At 35.4% G+C, this 19,403-nt stretch overlaps 1 protein-coding gene across 1 annotated transcript; it reads right to left on the bottom strand.

Moving 5' to 3' along the window:
• Positions 1-9,917: 9,917 nt before the first annotated feature.
• On the bottom strand, positions 9,918-17,791 carry LOC141566586 (HLA class II histocompatibility antigen, DM beta chain). The gene is made up of 6 exons (XM_074311331.1): positions 17,521-17,791; positions 16,879-17,160; positions 12,136-12,417; positions 11,092-11,208; positions 10,934-10,969; positions 9,918-10,525 (listed from the first exon to the last, which is right to left on the bottom strand). The coding sequence occupies exons 1-6, from the start codon at positions 17,573-17,575 to the stop codon at positions 10,509-10,511; spliced, it is 789 nt and encodes a 262-aa protein (XP_074167432.1). The 5' UTR covers positions 17,576-17,791; the 3' UTR covers positions 9,918-10,508.
• Between the last annotated feature and the right edge of the window lie 1,612 nt (positions 17,792-19,403).

The following is a 19,403-nucleotide window of genomic DNA, read 5'->3' as shown; positions in this document are numbered from 1 at the left end:
ACCTGATTAGATCTAGCCTTCCTGACAAAGCTTCCTGGCTTAGAAGCAGAAAAAGTCCCAGCTGCATATATTCACTCCCTCTCACAACTGATGGCTACCTGAGAACGTGAGAGTTGCTATATCACAATGATGTAATGACCAGAAATGTTTGCAAATGGAAACAAGGTTACATCCAGAAAACCCAAGTGCCCCGTGTCCTTGCTGTGTTTGGACAAAGTAAACTTACTTTATTCAATTACTCCTGAATGCTTCCTTCTGTCCCAGCATCAAACCTGAAATGTGAGCACTGCCTACAACAGAATTCTTATTCTTTCAGCAACCTTTTTCATTCCCTTCTGTCAGAAATTTTTAATCTCCCAGTCTAAAACCGCCTTCAGGAACCCTTTATTGTATATTCTTGTATCAAAATGTGTTACTCTCTATAAACTTGCACCTTTAATATTTATTGTTGAGGATAAGAGAAAAATGTATCCTTACTCCATGCTGCTGGCGTAGGAGCTCAAGAGAAATGAGACATTTCTTTTTTTTTTCATTTTTTATTAATTTATAATTATAATTTTTTGACAGTACATATGCATAAGTTATTTTTTTACAACCTTATCCCTTATATTCATTTTTCCAAATTTTCACCTCCCTCCCTCCCTCTACTCCCTCCCCTAGATGACAGGCAATCCCATACATATTAAATGTGTTACAGTATAACCTAGATATAATATATGTGTGTAAATCCAATTTTCTTGTTGCACGGTAAGAATTGGATTCCGAAGGTATAAGTAACCTGGGTAAAAAGACAGTAGTGCAAACAGTTTACATTCAATTCCCAGTCTTCCTTCTCTGGGTGTAGTTGTTTCTGTCCATCATTGATCAACTGGAAGTGAATTGGATCTTCTTTATGTTGAAGATGTCCACTTCCATCAGAATCCATCCTCATAGAGTATTGTTGTTGAAGTGTATAGTGATCTCCTGGTTCTGCTCGTTTCACTCAGCATCAGTTCATGTAAGTCTCTCCAAACCTCTCTGTATTCATCCTGTTGATCATTTCTTACAGAACAAAAATATTCCATAATATTCATATACCATAACTTACTCAACCATTCTCCAATTGATGGGCGTCCCTTCATTTTCTAGGTTCTAGCCACTACAAAAAGAGCTGCCACAAACATTTTGGCACATACAGGTCCCTTTTCCCTCTTCAGTATTTCTTTAGGATATAAGCCCAGTAGTAGCACTGCTGGATCAAAGGGTTTGCACAGTTTGATAACTTTTTGGGCATAATTCCAAATTGCTCTCCAAAATGGCTGGATTCTTTCACAGCTCCACCAACAATGCAGCAGTGTCCCAGTTTTCCCACATTCCCTCCAACATTCATCATTATCTTTTTCTGTCACTTAGCCAATCTGACAGGTGTGTAGTAGTTGTCTTAATTTGCATTTCTCTGATCAGCAGTGATTTGGAACACTTTCATATGAGTGGATATAGTTTCAATTTCATCATCTGAAAATTGTCTGTTCATATCATTTGGCCATTTATCAATTGGAGAAGGGCTTGATTTTTTATAAATTAGAGTCAGTTCTCTGTATATTTTCGAGATGAGGCCTTTATCAGAACCTTTAACTGTAAAAATGTTTTCCCAATTTTTACTTCCCTTCTAATCTTGTTTGCATTAGTTTTGTTTGTACAAAAGCTTTTTAATTTGATGCAATCAAAATCTTTTATTTTGTGATCAATAATGATCTCTAGTTCTCCTTTGGTTATAAATTCCTTGCTCCTCCACAGGTCTGAGAGATAGACTATCCTCTAATCTATTTATGATCTCATTCTTTATGCCTAAATCATGGACCCATTTTGATCTTATCTTGGTATATGGTATTAAGTCCATATCTAATTTCTGCCATACTAATTTCCAGTTTTCCCAACAGTTTTTGTCAAATGATGAATTCTTATCCCAAATGTTGGTATCTTTGGGTTTGTCAAACACTAGATTGCTATAGTTGTACCCTATTTTGTCCTGTGTACCTAATCTGTTCCACTGATCGACTAGTCTATTTCTTAGCCAATACCAAATGGTTTTGGTGACTGCTGCTTTATAATATAGCTTTAGATCAGGTACAGCTAGACCACCTTCATCTGACTTTTTTTTTTCATTAATTCCTTTGAAATTCTCGACCTTTTATTCTTCCATATAAATGTTGTTGTTATTTTTTCTAGGTCATTAAAATAGTTTCTTGGGAGTCTGATTGGTATAGCATTAAATAAATAGATTAGTTTGGGGAGTATTGTCATCTTGATTATATTCGCTCAGCCTATCCAAGAGCACTTAATGTCTTTCCAATTATTTAAATCTGACTTTATTTTTGTGGCAAGTGTTTTGTAATTTTACTCATATGATTCCTGATTTTTCTTTGGTAAATGGATTCCCAAATATTTTATTCTATCGACAGTTGTTTTGAATGGAATTTCTCTTTGTATCTCTTGCTGTTGCATTTTGTTGGTGACGTATAAAAATGCTGAGGATTTATGCGGATTTATTTTGTACCCAGCAACTTTGCTAAAGTTCTGAATTATTTATAATAGTTTTTTAGCAGAGTCTTTGGGATTCTCTAAGTATACCATCATATCATCTGCAAAGAGTGATAGTTTGATTTCCTCATTACCTACTCTTATTTCTTTAATCTCTTTCTCTACTCTTATTGCCGAGGCTAGCATTTCTAATACAATATTGAATAGTAATGGTGATAGCGGGCAACCTTGTTTAACTCCTGATCTTACTGGGAAAGGTTCCAGTTCATATCCATTACATATTATGCTTATTGACTGTCTTAAATATATGCTCCTGACTATTTTAAGGAATAGTCCATTTAATCCTGTACTCTCAAGTGTTTTTAGTAGGAATAGATGTTGTATTTTATCAAATGCTTTTTCTGCATCTATTAAGATGATCATTTTTTTTTTGTAATTTGATTACTAATATGGTCAATTATACTGATAATTTTCCTAATATTGAACCAGCCCTGCATTCCTGGTATAAATCCTACTTGATCATAGTGTATTATCCTGGAGATGATTTTCTGAAGCCTTTTTGCTAATATCTTATTTAAGATTTTTGCATCAATATTCATTAAGGAGTTTGGTCTATAATTTTCTTTCTCAGTTTTCGATCAACCTGGTTTAGGTATCAGTACCATGTCTGTGTCATAAAAGGAGTTTGGTAGGACTCCTTTATCCCCTATTTTTTCAAATAGTTTATATAACATTGGGACTAATTGTTCTTTAAAGTTTGGTAGAATTCACATGTATGTGGGAAAACTGGGACACTGATGCATTGTTGGTGGAGTTGTGAAAGAATCCAACCATTCTGGAGAATAATCTGGAATTATGCCCAAAAAGTTATCAAAATGTGCATACCCTTTGACCCAGCCATACTAACTGGGCTTATACCCCAAGGAACTACTAGAGAAGGGAAAGGGTCCTGTATGTGCCAAAATGTTTGTGGCAGCCCTTTTCATAGTGGCTGAAGCTGGAAGATGAATGGATGTCCATCAATTGGAGAATGGTTGGGTAAACTATGGTATATGAATGTTATGGAATATTATTGTTCTATAAGAAATAACCAACAGGAGAAATACAGAGAGGCTTGGAGAGACTTACATCAACTGATGCTGAGTGAAACGAGCAGAACCAGAAGATCATTATACACTTCAACAATGATACTGTACGAGGATGTATGCTGATGGAAGTGGATTTCTTCAACATAGAGAAGAGCTAATCCAATTCCAATTGATTAATGATGGACAGAACCAGCTACATCCAGAAAAGGAACACTGGGAAATGAATTTAAACTGTTATTTTTACCTTCTCCTGTGCAACAAAAAATTCAGTTCTACACACATATATTGTATCTAAATTATACTGTAATATATTTAACATATATAAGACTGCTTGCCATCTGGGGGAGGGGGTTGGGGGAGGAAGGGAAAAAATCTGAATAGAAGTAAGTGCAAGGGATAATGTTGTAAAAAATTACCCATGCATATGTACTGTCAAAAAATGTTATAATTATAAAATAAAATAAAAATTAAAAAAAAAATTAAAACAAACAAACAAAAAAAACAACAAAAAAAAGAATTCACATGTAAATCCATCTGGTCCTGGGGATTTTTTCCTGGGGAGTTGATTAATAGTTTGTTCTATTTCTTTTTCTGAAATGGGACTACTTAAGCAGTTTGCCTCCTCCTCTGTTAATCTCTGAAGCCTATATTTTTGGAGGTAGTCATCCATTTCACTTAAGTTATCATATTTATTGGCATAAAGTTGGGCAAAGTAACTCCTTATTATTTCTCTAATTTCCTCTTCATTGGTGGAAAGATCATTTTTAAGACTAACAATTTGATTTTCCTCTTTCCTTTTTCTAATCAGATTTACCAAAGGTTTATCTATTTTATTGGCTTTTTCATAAAAGCAACTCTCAGTTTTATTTATTAATTCAATTTTTTTTTTACTTTCAATATTATTGATTTCTCCTTTTAATTTTAGAATTTCAAGTTTAATTTTTGGTTGAGGGTTTTTAATTTTGTCTTTTTCTAGCTTTTTAAGTTGCAGGGCCAATTCATTGATCTTCTGTTTCTCTATTTTATTCAAATAGGCCTTTAAAGATATAAAATTTCCCCTTATTACTGCTTTAGCTGCATCCCACAAATTTTGGTATGATGTCTCATCATTGTCATTATCTTGGGTGAAATTATTAATTGTTTCTATAATTTGTTGTTTCACCCAGTCATTCTTTAAGATGAGATTATTTAGTTTCCAATTACTTTTTGGTCTCTTTACCCCTAACTTCTTATTGAATGTAATTTTTATTGTAGTGTCTGAGAAAAAGACATTTACTATTTCTGCCTTCCTGCATTTAATTTTAAGATCTTTATGACCCAATATATGGTCAATTTTTGTATAGGTTCCATGAACTGCTGAGAAGAAAGTATACTCCTTTCTATCACCATTCAATTTTCTTCAAAGATCTATCATACCTAGTTTTTCTAATGTTCTATTTACCTCTTTAATTTATTTCTTATTTATTTTGTGCTTTGATTTATCTAATCCTGAGAGTGCAAGGTTGAGATCTCCCACTATTATAGTTTTGCTGTCTATTTCTTCTTGCAACTCTCTTAATTTCTCCTTCAGGAAGTTAGATGCTATACCACTATACCACTTGGTGGTAAATATGGTGGTATATATGTTTAGTATTGATATAGCTTTATTGTCTAGCTATCTTTTAGCAGAATATAGTTTCCTTCCTTATCTCTTTTAATTAGATCAATTTCTGCTTTTGCTTGATCTGAGATAAGGATGGCTACTTTTTGGCCTGCTTTTTTGGCTTCACCTGAAGCATAATAGATTCTGCTCCAACCTTTTGCCTTTACTCTGTATGTATCTCCCTGCTTTAAATGTGTTTCCTGTAAATAATATATTGTAGGGTTCCCACATTTGATCCAGTCTGCTATCTGCCTCCGTTTAATGGGAGAGTTCATCCCATTCACATTTACAGTTAAAATTACTAATTCTGTATTTCCTGCCATCATATTATCCCCTGATTATGCTTTTTCCTCTTTGTCCCCCCCGAACCCCTTCCCCAGTATTGAATTTATGAACCCCATGTAGCCCTCCCTTTTTAATATCCCTCCCACCTTCTTTTAAGTCTCTTCCCCTTTCTTGTACTCTTCCCTTATTCCTCTTTTCCTTTTCCCTTTTCCTCTCACCCCTTATAATGAGGTGAGAGAGAATCCTCTGAAAAACAAATATGTCAATTATTTATTCTTTGAGCCTATTCTGATGAGAGTAAGATTCACACAATGTTTCTCCCCCTCTCTAAATTCCCTCTAAATTTTCTATACCTCTTCCTGGGATGTAGTTTCCCTCTTTTTATCTCTCCTTTCCCTTTTTCTGATGCTATCCCCTTTCCTTTACTACTTCCCTTTTTTTTATGTTATATAAGTAAAATCAAATTATCCATGTGGACTTTCTCTATATCCACAATAGAGATACAGTTCTCAAGAGTTATTTTTACCTTTTTCTGCTTCTCTTCAGTCTTGTGGATATAGATCAAAATTTTTGTTCAAGTCTGGTTTTTTTTCTTAGAAACAAATGGAATTCCTCTGTTTCATTAAATGTCCATCTTCTTCCATGGAAGAAAATGATAAACTTAGCTGGGTAGTTTATTCTTGGTTGCAGTCCTAGTTCTTTTGCCTTTTGGAATATCAGGTTGCAGGCCCTTCAGTCCTTTAATGTGGAGGCAGCCAGATATCGAGTAACCCTTATTGTGGCACCTTGATATTTAAATTGTTTTTTCCTAGCTGCTTGTAATATTTTTTCCTTTGTTTGGTAGTTCTGCAGCTTAGCCACAATGTTTTGTGGATTATATTTTCTGGCTTTTTGTTTTAAAGTGTTTAAAAATGGCTTTGATTTCTTTTCTGATCTGCTGTTTTATAAACAGAGTAGAGTTATCAGCCTATTCCAGATTCCTCTATCTCAGTGGCTTCTCTGAGCTCAGAGTTCTCCCCAGCCCATTTGGCACAGTGTGCTAGCCCCTAGTCTAACCCTGTCTGTGCCGGTCTTTTTTTTTCCTCCCCTCGGAACCGACCTTTTCTGTCGAAATTCTAGATTCTCTTCGGCGTGGTAAGTTGTGCTTCTAATCCTTGTGATTTTTATCAGTCCAGTGTTATTTTTGAGGCTGATTTAACTAGTTTGTATTGAGGGAAGAAGGGAGCTTAGAAATGTGTGTGTATCTTCTCCTCCATCTTGGCTCCACACTCAAAATGAGACATTTCTTAACTACCTGTACCTCTCTAAAACCATTACCTCAAACTCAACATGTCCAAAATAGAACCATTTTGATCTTGAAATCTTAGGTGTTCTCTTGATTCATCTCCATTCCTTATATCCAATTAGTGGCCAAATTGAGATCCTACCTCTGAAATTTTGTTTCATCCATCACAAACTTCTACTATCCATCCATCACTTTTACTGTAATTTCTAATTCTGACTACCTCTATAACAATCTTCTGAATTCAAGTATCCCAGTTCAAATCCATCCTTTAAAACCATTGATAATGCAATCTAATCCACCTGATTAAAAATCACTACCTCCCTCAAACTCTCCCATTCCAAAAAACCCTTTCATTGCCTACATAATAAAATTAATGTAAATTCTTCAATCTAATATCCAAGGCCCACCACAACTTGATTCCTATCCATTTTTACAGCTTTATTTCAGGTATTCCTCTCTGGACACTCGTGTTCTTCTACAGGAAGCCTTTCTCAATCTTCTTTAAGATTTCCAACTTATCCTACATAGAGCTTGTTTGAACATATTTACTTTCTTGTTCTTTATCATTAGATTGTGAACTCTTCCACTGCAGGAACTATCTTTTGCCTTTCTTTGTATCCCCAATACCTAGCACAGTTCCTGGTATATAGTGAAGTGGAAAAGCACCCCAATTGGGACCGTGAGAAACATAATCTTGAATCTTTATAGTTAGAAGTTTATTATTAGTTTTTCACTCCCTACTGCAGATGGTATTCTTATACCCCAAGATGTGCTTTCCTGAAAGACCAGAGACCTTGACAACCTGAGAAGCTTAAAGAAATACTGCTTGCTGCTGCCTGAGAATGACCCCCTTAGAGTGATAAATTTTTTTTGCTTCCTTTTTAGAATAGAAATTCCTTTATTATGACAAATGTATCAAGAAACATTTTGATGTCTCTCTCTTCTTTCTATTAAATATATGGCCCTGAAACCACTCATTAGCTGACTCCCTTGTTCTGGTGGGGTTCAGTTGCTATCTAGCAATAAATGCTCTTAAATTTTCATTATTTTGGCTGCCCTGTTTTTTTCTTGCCTGGGTACTTCAATAGTAAGTGCTCAATAAATACTTATTGAGAATATTCCAAAATTTCAGCCTACCCTCTCCCATCTCTATACATTTGTACTCATATTTCTCTCCCCCACCATCCCCAGGCCTAAACTGTCTATTTTCCCAACTCCTGTTAAAATCTTCAAGACCTGTTCACTTCCAAGAGGCTTTCCCTTATTTCCCCCTATCAAAAGTGATCCCTGCCTCCTATAATCTTCAGCACTTCCTTTGATCACTCCTATTTCTCTATTCAACAAGCATTAGTACAGTTATTCTTTCTACATCTCTGGCATTAGAGGCACAACACAGCCTTGATCTAGAAAATCAATGTAAAATTTTTTGGCCTTCCTTTTGTACCAGAGAAAGTTGATTTTTTTTCTTTGTCATGTATGGTGTGGTTATTATAGTACCTTACTGTAAAAGTTGGTTAAGTATTTGGTCATAAGCTCTGTGTTATCTGCTGATCTTCTTGTGTCATCTGAGGCTTCCTTAAAACTTCCAAAAAATTCCTATTTAATTTTTTATGCTGACCATATATCAGATTCATGACAGGGAAAAGTTGTAATGTGTAAAGGATAACTATATATGCCAGGCTCTATGCTAGATGTGAGCACATACATATATCCACAAAATACTTGCCTAAAAAAACTTACATTCTAACAAGAGAAAACAACATAGTCACAGAAAAGTAAATGCAATCTATATAAAGTATATACAATTTTACAAGAAAGAGGAAACTAAACATCTAGTAAGGTAAAAATAGGCCTCCTCTAAGATTTTATATTCTAATTTGTATTATACTCATTTGTATACATCTCATCTCCTCCCTATCATTGATTTGTAAACTTCTGACTCCCTGCTAAATCATCTCCTGCCTACTAGGCATAATCTTCCCCCAAGACTCTTTCCTGCACCCTCATATTTCTATAAACTCAGTCCCTTGGTGAACTCAGCAGTTTCTAGTGCTTCAATTATTATTTCTATTCAGATGACTCCAAAATTTGTTTATCCAGCCTTAATATCTCTATTGTAAACTCCTGTTCTGCATTATCAATTGCCTGCTGGACATTTCTACTTAAATATCTAATAAGCATCTCAAATTCATGTCCAAAACAGATCTCATATTTATCCCCAAACACAAATCTTCCTACGAACCTTCTTATTTCTAATACTAGCACTGTTATCCTAGTCATCCAGGTTGACTTTATTTTTCCCTCTCACCACTGGATGTAAGCAATTGCTAAGTTTTACAGATTCCCCTAACTTCTCTTATCTCTATTCAATTCTGTACATTCACATAGCTATCTCCTAGTTTACTACCATATTACCTATACTTCAGCCTCCCAATCAGTTTCCCTACTGCCATTTCCCTTCTTCATTCCCCACACACAAGTGCCAAATTGTTATTTCTAAAATACTCCTTTAGTCAAAAACCTTCAGTGGCTCCCAATTACCTTTAGGATGAAATAGTACATTCAGTTTAGCACTTAAAGCCTCCCAAAATACAGCCCTCCCTTACCTTTCCATTCATTTCATTCTTCCTCTTCACAAACTATTCTAATCAACGGCCTACTAGCTATTTCCTGTATATAACATTCCATGTCTCACCTTTGTCTCCTTACACAGCTGCTTTAATTCTAAAATGCATGTTCTTCTCACCTCCACCTCTTAATAATCCCTAGCTTAATTCAAAGCTCACTCCGCTCTAGTACTACCATCTAGATGAAACTTTTCCTGTTCCCCATTGTTGTCAATATTCATAAAATGAATTTGTTATTTGTGTAAATTTCCAGTCAGCTATAAGCTCATTGAGGCCAGGGAATGTTTCATTTTTGTCTTTATATCCCCAATGCTTAATATAGTATCTGATTATAATAAATGCTTAATAAATTTGTTGAATTTATCTGTGTATCCTCAAACTGTAGCACAGATAGTTTGTGTTTTTTAATTAGGATACTAGATTCCAGAACCATTTTTCTTCCCTTCCTATGTTTCAGGAATGAAAAGTAATTAGACACAAAAAATTCTAAGATTTATTCCATAAAGATTACTCCTGACTTAATGCCCCCAATAATAAGATAGGTGTCAGAATGGCATCCTTTTCCTTTATTTCAATTTTATAGACAGGTACTTTCCACCTACCTCCTGTTTTTAAATAGCCTTAAGAATGAGTTTCTCCTCAGTAACCCAAAGTGAAGAGGGATGGTTTAGCAAGGTATCCAAAGGAAAAGTGAACAGAACCTAAGAAAGGGGGGGACAATTAAGGAGGGAACATTTTGGGTAATAAGGAGAGGAGTATAGGAAGATGTAGAAGTTAGTAACCAACTAGAGTTGAGTTTTCCAATTTCCTAATAGGAAAGGATAATAATAAAAGCTAATATTTACATTATACCAAACACTTTATAACCAAACACTTATTGCCTCACAGCAACCTTGGGAAGTAGGTGGTGTTATTAGCCCCATTTTATAAATAAGAAAATTGAGGCAGGCAAGTCAAGTGTTTTGCCCAGGCTCCCACAGCTCTTGTCTGAGGCCACATTTGAACTCAAGTCTTCTTGCTCCCAGACTCAGCACTGAGTAGAGGCTATAGAGTGTCAGTCTTTAGGAGAAGTTCCTACCTGCAGCAGAAAAAGAAGGAAGATAGCAAAGGGTCCACTGTTAAGGAGTTTGTCTTAGACATAATCCTGTCTACTTCCAGGCCAAAGTACCCAGATTGATGATATCTTCTCAAAAAAAAAAAAAAAAAAAAACCCTAAAAAATAAACTCTATACTTTCTCCCTCCCCCCTTCAAAAAAAAATTTTTGTCAAATGCCCTGGGGGCTCCTAAATTCTGTAATATCTGCTTGGATGATAAGTATCAGTTTCAAGTTCTCAGAGGGTGACCTCTGCTACAAACCCTGTTCCTGGGTAATTGGCAAAAATTCTTCACAACTTCACAAAGAATAGGAATATTTCTTTAGTCTCAGTGTCACCAGTGAAGAGAATGAAAGATAGATCAATATTCATACATGGAAATGGGAGTTACCTTCAGGATAATTGGACCCCGAGAGAGGAGTGTAGCCTATAAAAGAAGAAAGACATTGTTAGAAAAGGGTCTGTGGGGATGTCATAGTGAGGGGGAATGAGGTAAGAATCACATTTTGGCATGAGCATTGGGGATAGCACTTCAGAAGGGTCACTCACCAGAGGAGCCTGCTTTTTGGCAGAAAAACAGGCCAAGGAAGAAGAAGATGACTCCAAGTCCCAGAGTCAATACAGATACTGAGATCTTCACAGTCTGCCTCAGAGAGAGGCCAGAGGCTGTAGGGATACAGTGTTACAGGGGTCGGGCTTAGTGCTCTGTTCTCCTTAGCTCCCCATCCAACAGATCCCAAATTCTAATATGTCTCACTCATATACACGTTTGTACACACAAGTGCATAAACATAATCAAAAATTAAATTATCTCATCCAAACCCAGGAATTGTACATCCTTTTATTACCCTCTAACTATCCTGCATTTAAAAACTTCAAACCTGTGTATGTTTCTCCCTTGTATTTTCATCTGGAAAACTCACATTCTTGCTGGGATGACCATTTTTATTTACTTCCTTTACTGACTTAGGCAGCTCCCCTCTCTTGTCAAGTTCTCTAAAAAGGAGTACCATTTCCAATATTTCTGATCTTTTTCTATTTTTTTCCATGCTTATCCCATCCATCTTCTTATACTTTCTCCTCTCACATTATCATTTCCTTAGCTAGACAATCCATCTCCCTAGAATTTGACCTATCCTGGAACTATGTTATTTGAACAATAACCTAATTATTGTAACTCTTCTGAAACCCTTCCATAACATATGGAATTCATACTGTGTACCCCACACTCACCTTAGCTGTCCTTTAAATCCATAACACTGCACTCCCATCTGAGAAGGCCTGAACTTGTAAAACCTCTAAGACATCATTTCCATAGCTTTCAACAAAATGGGATGCTATTTCCCTGGGTCTATCCCTGAAATATAAGTCTTCTTCAAGAAGACTTCCCTAACTCCCCATGTTACCCTAAGTTATTTTGAAGGTCAAATGATATCGTATATGTAAAAATATCAGCTATTAATATCACCAACTTATCTTAACTCCCTCTTTCTACAATCTTAAATGCTCCTTTCATCTCTGGCACAAAATTCCTCTGGCACATTCCTTTCCTCAAATATATTCAAAATATTCCCACACTCGAAATATACTTACTCCAGGTCTGTAAGATGGCCTGGGGAGTCCCACTGTGCTCTACATAACAAGTATAAATATCCCCACTAGAGGGGGTAAGGGCCAAGTAGGATCGTGTCTGGTAAGTCCAGTCCCCATTAGACTGTACAGCCCTCTGGATGCCACTGTAAGGGATTGGCTGCCCATTCTTCAACCATGAAATGGCCACATCAGCAGGATAGAAGCCCCATACATAACAGGCCAACATCACTTGCTCCCTTGTGTTGAATGGTGTGGTCTGGGCTATTTGTACTGATGGCGACCCTGGAAGAAAGGAATGGCATTGTTATAGATTGAAGAGAGAAGATGGGAGCAAAATCAAGGAACATACTAATAGTTTCCCCAAACTCAGCTCCTTTCCTGTGCCTACTCTTGATGTCTAACGGCTTTCCTACAGTTTTTTCTTCACTGATACTTTTTCCTCTGTATTTTAGGAATTAAATCTTTTTCCTGCCTTACTAATTCCTTTTCCCCATGCTTCCTTCCCCTTTCCCTCTTCCTTGTCTATCTAAAATTATCTCATGAGAAAAAAATTATATAGAAGACAAAAAAATCTGAATTCTTAGAATTTGGTAACAAATTAAGAGGCTAATTCCAAGAACATATATTAACCACTAAGTTTAAAGAATTATTGTTTAGTAAAGATTCACAGACTCATTGAAGCAGGATTTTAGGGGTTTAATTAATTGATAAAGGTTATAATTCATAGGTAATCATTTTGTATATAGGAATTCTAAAGTTTGTTTTAATAGTTTATCTTAAAATATAGGTTTACTCAAGAGATTTCTAAAAAGGTAAAAAGAAATCTTGAGAACTATACTTCTGCCAAAAAAATATGTAAAGAACATATGTACAATTTGTCTTAGAAACTAGAGGTGGAAAGGAGATTATATCATGAAAAAGCGTAAAGTGGTGGTACTACATCTCATGAAGAGGCAAAGGTAACCTATTGTATCTGAGAGAAAGAAAGGAGGGAGATGAACATAGTGTGTATCAATAGACATATTCAATTTATGGTGAAACTTCTTCCACTTCATTGAAAAGTGAAAGGGAAGGAGTAAGCTAAGGGGAAAGGAATACAGAAATTTCGGGGGAAAGGGGTAAAATAAGGGGAGGATCTTTAAGGTGGGGGAGGGATCCTAAAAAGGGAGGGCTGTGAAAAGCAAGTGGTGTTCACCAGTTTAATACTGGGTAGGGGGGTAAGAGGGAAGGAAAGGGGAAAAGCATAAGCAGGGGTTAATAGGATGGCAAGCAATATAGAATTAGTCCTTCTAACCATAAATGTGAATGGGGCAAACTGCCTCATAAAGAGGAAGCAGTTAGCAGACTGGATTAAAAGTCAGAATCCTACTATATGTTGTTTACAGGAAACACACCTGAAACAGGAGTGAGACATTCAAACTAAAAGTAAAAGGGTGGAGCAGAATCTATTATGCTTTAGGCAAAACCAAAAAAGCAGGAGTAGCCATCCTCATCTCAGATCAAGCAAAAACAAAAATTGATCTAATTAAAAGAGATAAGGAAGGGCATTATATCCTGCTAAAGGGCAGCATCAATAATGAAGCAGTATCAATATTAAACATATATGCACCAAGTGGTGCAGCATCTAAATTCTTAAAAGAGAAATTAAGAGAGCTGCAAGAGGAAATAGATAGCAAAACTATAATAGTGGGAGATCTCAACCTTGCACTCTCAGAATTAGATAAATCAAACCACAAAATAAATAAGAAAGAAGTCAAAGAGGTAAATAGAATACTAGAAAAGTTTGATATGATAGATCTTTGGCGAAAGCTAAATGGAGACAGAAAGGAATATACTTTCTTCTCAGCAGTTCATGGAACCTATACAAAAATTGATCATATACTAGGACATAAAAACCTCAAAATCAAATGCAGTAAGGCAGAAATAGTAAATGTATCCTTTTCAGACCATAATGCAATCAAAATTATATTTAATAAAAAGCCAGGGGAAAATAAACCAAAAAATAATTAGAAACTAAATAATCTCATGCTAGAGAATGATTGGGTAAAACAGCAAATCATAGACATAATTAATAACTTCACCCAAGAAAATGACAATAATGAGACATCATACCAAAATGTGTGGGATACAGCCAAAGCAGTAATAAGGGGAAGCTTTATATCTCTACAGGCCTACTTGCATAAAATAGAGAAAGAGAGGGCCAACGAATTGGGCTTACAACTAAAATTGCTAGAAAAGGAACAAATTAAAAACCCCCAGACAAACACAAAACGTGAAATTCAAAAAATAAAAGGTGAGATTAATAAAATTGAAAGTAAAAAAACTATTGAATTAATTAATAAAACTAAGAGTTGGTTTTATGAAAAAACCAACAAAATAGACAAACCCTTAGTAAACCTGATTAAAAAAAGGAAAGAGAAAAAGCAAATTGTTAGTCTTGAAAATGAAAAGGGTGAACTCACCACTAATGAAGAGGAAATTAGAACAATAGTTAGGAGCTACTTTGCTCAACTTTATGCCGATAAATTCGATAACTTAAATGAAATGGAAGAATACCTTCAAAAATATAGCTTGCCCAGATTAACAGAGAAAGAAGTAAGTAGTCTAAATAGTCCCATCTCAAAAAAAGAAATAGAACAAGCTATTAACCAACTTCCTAAGAAAAAGTCCCCAGGACCAGATGGATTTACAGGTGAATTCTACCAAACATTTAAAGAACAACTAACTCCAATGCTATGTAAACTATTTGAAAAAATAGGGATTGAAGGAGTCCTACCAAATTCCTTCTATGATACAGACATGGTACTGATACCTAAACCAGGTAGATCAAAAACTGAGAAAGAAAACTATAGACCAATTTCCTTAATGAATATTGATGCTAAAATCTTAAATAAGATATTAGCAAATAGACTTCAGAAAATCATCCCCAGGATATATACACTATGACCAAGTGGGATTTATACCAGGAATGCAGGGCTGGTTTAATATTAGGAAAACTATTAGTATAATTGACCATATTAATAATCAAATTAATAAAAACCATATGATCATCTCAATAGATGCAGAAAAAGCATTTGATAAAATCCAACATCCATTCCTACTAAAAACGCTTGAGAGTATAGGAATAAATGGACTATTCCTTAAAATAATAAGGAGCATATATTTAAAACCTTCAGTAAACATCATTTGTAATGGTGATAAACTAGAACCTTTCCCTGTAAGATCAGGAGTGAAACAAGGTTGCCCACTATCACCATTACTATTCAATATAGTACTAGAAACTCTAGCCTCGGCAATAAGAGCCGAGAAAGAGATTCAAGGAATTAGAGTAGGAAATGAGGAAATCAAATTATCACTTTTCGCAGTTGACATGATGGTATACTTAGAGAACCCCAAAGACTCTGCTAAAAAACTATTAGAAATAATTCAGAATTTTAGCAAAGTTGCAGGATACAAAATAAATCCACATAAATCCTCAGCATTTTTATACATTACCAACACAATCCAACAGCAAGAGATACAAAGAGAAATTCCATTCAAAATAACAGTTGATGGTATAAAATATTTGGGAATATATCTACCAAAGGAGAGTCAGGAATTATATGAGCAAAATTACAAATCACTTGCCACAAAAATAAAGTCAGATTTAAATAATTGGAAAGACATTCAGTGCTCTTGGATAGGTCGAGCGAATATTATCAAGATGACAATACTCCCCAAACTAATCTATTTATTTAGTGCTATACCAATCAGACTCCCAAGAAACTATTTTAATGACCTAGAAAAAATAACAACAAAATTCATATGGAAGAATAAAAGGTCGAGAATTGCAAGGGAACTAATGAAAAAAAAAGTCAGAGGAAGGTGGTCTAAGTGTACCTGATCTAAAGCTATATTATAAAGCAACAGTCACCAAAACCATTTGGTATTGGCTAAGAAATAGACTAGTTGATCAGTGGCATAGGTTAGGTTCACAGGCAAGATAGTGAATAAAAATAGCAATCTAATCTTTGACAAACCCAAAGATCCCAAATTTTGGAATAAGAATTCATTATTTGACAAAAACTGCTGGGAAAACTGGAAATTAGTATGGCAAAAACTAGGCATGGACCCACATTTAACACCACACACTAAGATTAGATCAAAATGGGTCCAAGATTTAGGCATAAAGAACGAAATCATAAATAAATTGGAGGAACATGGGATGGTTTACCTCTCAGACTTGTGGAGGAGGAAGGAGTTTGTGTCCAAGGGAGAACTAGAGACCATTATTGATCACAAAATAGAACATTTTGATTACACCAAATTAAAAAGTTTCTGCACAAACAAAACTAATGCAAACAAGATTAGAAGGGAAGTAACAAATTGGGAAAAAATTTTTACAGTTAAAGGTTCTGATAAAGGCCTCATCTCCAAAATATACAGAGAATTGACTTTAATTTATAAGAAATCAAGCCATTCTCCAATTGATAAATGGTCAAAGGATATGAACAGACAATTTTCAGATGATGAAATTAAAACTATTTCCACTCATATGAAAGAGTGTTCCAAATCACTATTGATCAGAGAAATGCAAATTAAGAGAACTCTGAGAAGGTTTCCTGTCTCCATATGTTTCCCCAGCTACTTCCACTCTGCCCAAGTTCTGAACTATGATGATCCTATCCAACCAATACTCTTCAACTTTTCCCTCTTTCACTTCTATTTCCTTGGATCTCTTTCTACTGCCCCCTCCATTCTTACGTGTTCTTCGGGTCAATGACCCCCAGAAGGGTTTTGTATGATTAGCACAATCCTGGAGTCCATTGCTCAGGTGGTGTATCAAGGTATGGTCAGTATTAAGGATTTGAGAAAGCTGCTCAGCTAATGGACGCAGTAATCCATAATCAACAGCGACCATCTTTTTAGTCTCTGAGTCCCAGCAGGTCAACGTATCCTTGTTGAAGGAGATACAATATGTGAAGTCCTTTACTGATCCATCCTCATCCAGTACACAGTCACTCTCCACATGGGTCACAAAAGCCCCTGCAATAGCCAGGATAGAGAAACAGGTCAAGCTTACTACGCTAGAAGTCTGAAAACCTCTCTCTCACTAAACATTCCGCTGAAGAACTCGAGTCCTTCCCAGATTAAGACCTCATACACAAAGATATAAGATGTATATTAGTCCTCTGCCTCCTAACTATGGAGTCCATGTAATTTTAAGTATGATTAACGTTAAAGAGATCCCTCCCTGCCCGGCTCTACTACCCAACCCTGGCAGATTCTTTCCCAAGAACAAACAAGTCATACATAGCCCCAAGTTACTTTGGAGGGAATTTTCTAAATCTCCAAAAAAATAGGGCAATGGGGAAGGAGTGTTAAGGGAAAAGAAATGTTTCTTACCTGTTCCAGAAAAACCCAGGCTGAAGCCTACTAGCAGTAGATTCAGTAACTTCATTCTTTGCTTCAGGCAGCTTTGCAATGGATTTTTTTAGAGTTTGGAACAATACATTTACCTTGTATTGTAGAGATGATTCTGAGTTTGAGAGTCTGAAATTTTACCCAATTTGCCCAAAGCAAACAAGTTGACTTCTCAGACCAGGTCAAGTAAATATTTTGTAGTTCTAGCTGGTTCTCCTCAAACGTGAAAGTTTTTACTCTAGCCAATGTCAGTAATTTGCTCGGAGATTTGCTAGGTGACTTGGAATAGATGTGAAACCAATAGCTAGAATCTTCTGCCTGGCATCATCAGTTACTGGGTAGATCTTCTCTAGCACAAGCCTGTATAAAAGAACTGTTCCAACTACTTTTAAAAAAATCTTATTTTTATAAGGAACTTCATCTAATCCAATTTGCAACTGGTTAAGAATATGTTCTACAGAATTTCCAATGATCTCAAGTGCATGAAGAAACTTTAACCTTCCAAGGCAGCCCATTCAACATTATGAGTACTAATTGTATTCTAATTATTAGGAAGTTTTTCTTTACATAAAGCTGAAATGTTCCTTTCAATGTACAGATTTTGGTCCTCTGGGGGCAAATAGAACAAGTCTAATAGTTCTTCCATATGGAATCAAATGCTTAGAAATAGCTATCATGTCCTTCCATAATTCCGAATTATTAACTATGACTATCCTGTTGAACTGAATTGGAAAGTTTCTAAGAGTTCAAAAAAATTTATATCAATTAATTTTGGTGATAATAACCTAAATATCCATTAATATTATTTACAAACCTGAAAGGCAGCAAATCTATATAAAGGTATCCCAGGGTCAGTGACTGTGTTAAAATTGTACATTGTCCTGATCCCCATGATCACTCCCACTTTCTAGTCAGTATTGTAAATTTATTAGTAGTCAATATAAAGAGACAATAATAGAAAATTATTGCAAAGAGGAACCTGGAAGTCACAAACAAACCATCCCAAGATCAAAGTAGCATAAATTAATTGTCAATACAGTAGGAAAACAAGTGTACTACTCCTAGTAGCCAAGGTTGCCCTTAACTTTAACTCTTTGCTCCTTAGTATTCTCTTCAGAAGTTCCCAGTCTGAGCATTTAATTTCATCTCTTAAAGTTAAGGAACCAAGGATTATCTGGAGTCTGTCTCATTATTTAGGAAAAGTTCTAACCTCTGAAGACAAGAAAGACTGAAGACTAGGACTAGTTGACTAAAAAACAGTTGGATAGAGAATAAAGGAAGTTATAAATCTTAAGGGCCCATGTCTCCAGAGACTGGGAAGTCCTTCTCTGAATCTATGCTACATAGATTCTATCCTCTTACATATTCATTTCCTTCTGAGCTTTTTCCTAAGGTTAATAGACCCCCATACACTTACCACTTGTGAGTTCCCAGGAGGCAAGATCTAGGAAACCTTCAAACCCTCTCTTTAAATAAAATGATGTTGATTTGGTGCCCTGCTTTTGAGAAGTTCTCCTTTCAACCTGCCATTGCAGTCAAATGAAGTAAAAACTTCTTCATTACCACCATCTCCATGATGAAAATGGTAGTTCAAGTGAGCACTTAGTTGCCTGTTTATGGATTATATATAAAATTCCAGACTTAGGGTCCCTTGGGGGTACTTCTTAGCTATTGAAAAATGAGAATTTATTTAAACAAGTAAAAAAAAATAGAAAGGTAAATCTGATGCTGAAGAAAAAATCTGTATATTCATAATGAATGCAAAAAAAAAGAATTCTCTTCAATTATGTGCTATTTAGAATTATTTATACTATTATCCTCTCTCTTAGGACAAAAAAATCAATATATATGAATATTCTACTTTC

This window comes from Sminthopsis crassicaudata, chromosome 4 (assembly GCF_048593235.1).
Source record: "Sminthopsis crassicaudata isolate SCR6 chromosome 4, ASM4859323v1, whole genome shotgun sequence".
NCBI lineage: Eukaryota > Metazoa > Chordata > Mammalia > Dasyuromorphia > Dasyuridae > Sminthopsis > Sminthopsis crassicaudata.
This window is presented reverse-complemented; position numbering and strand designations above follow the sequence as displayed.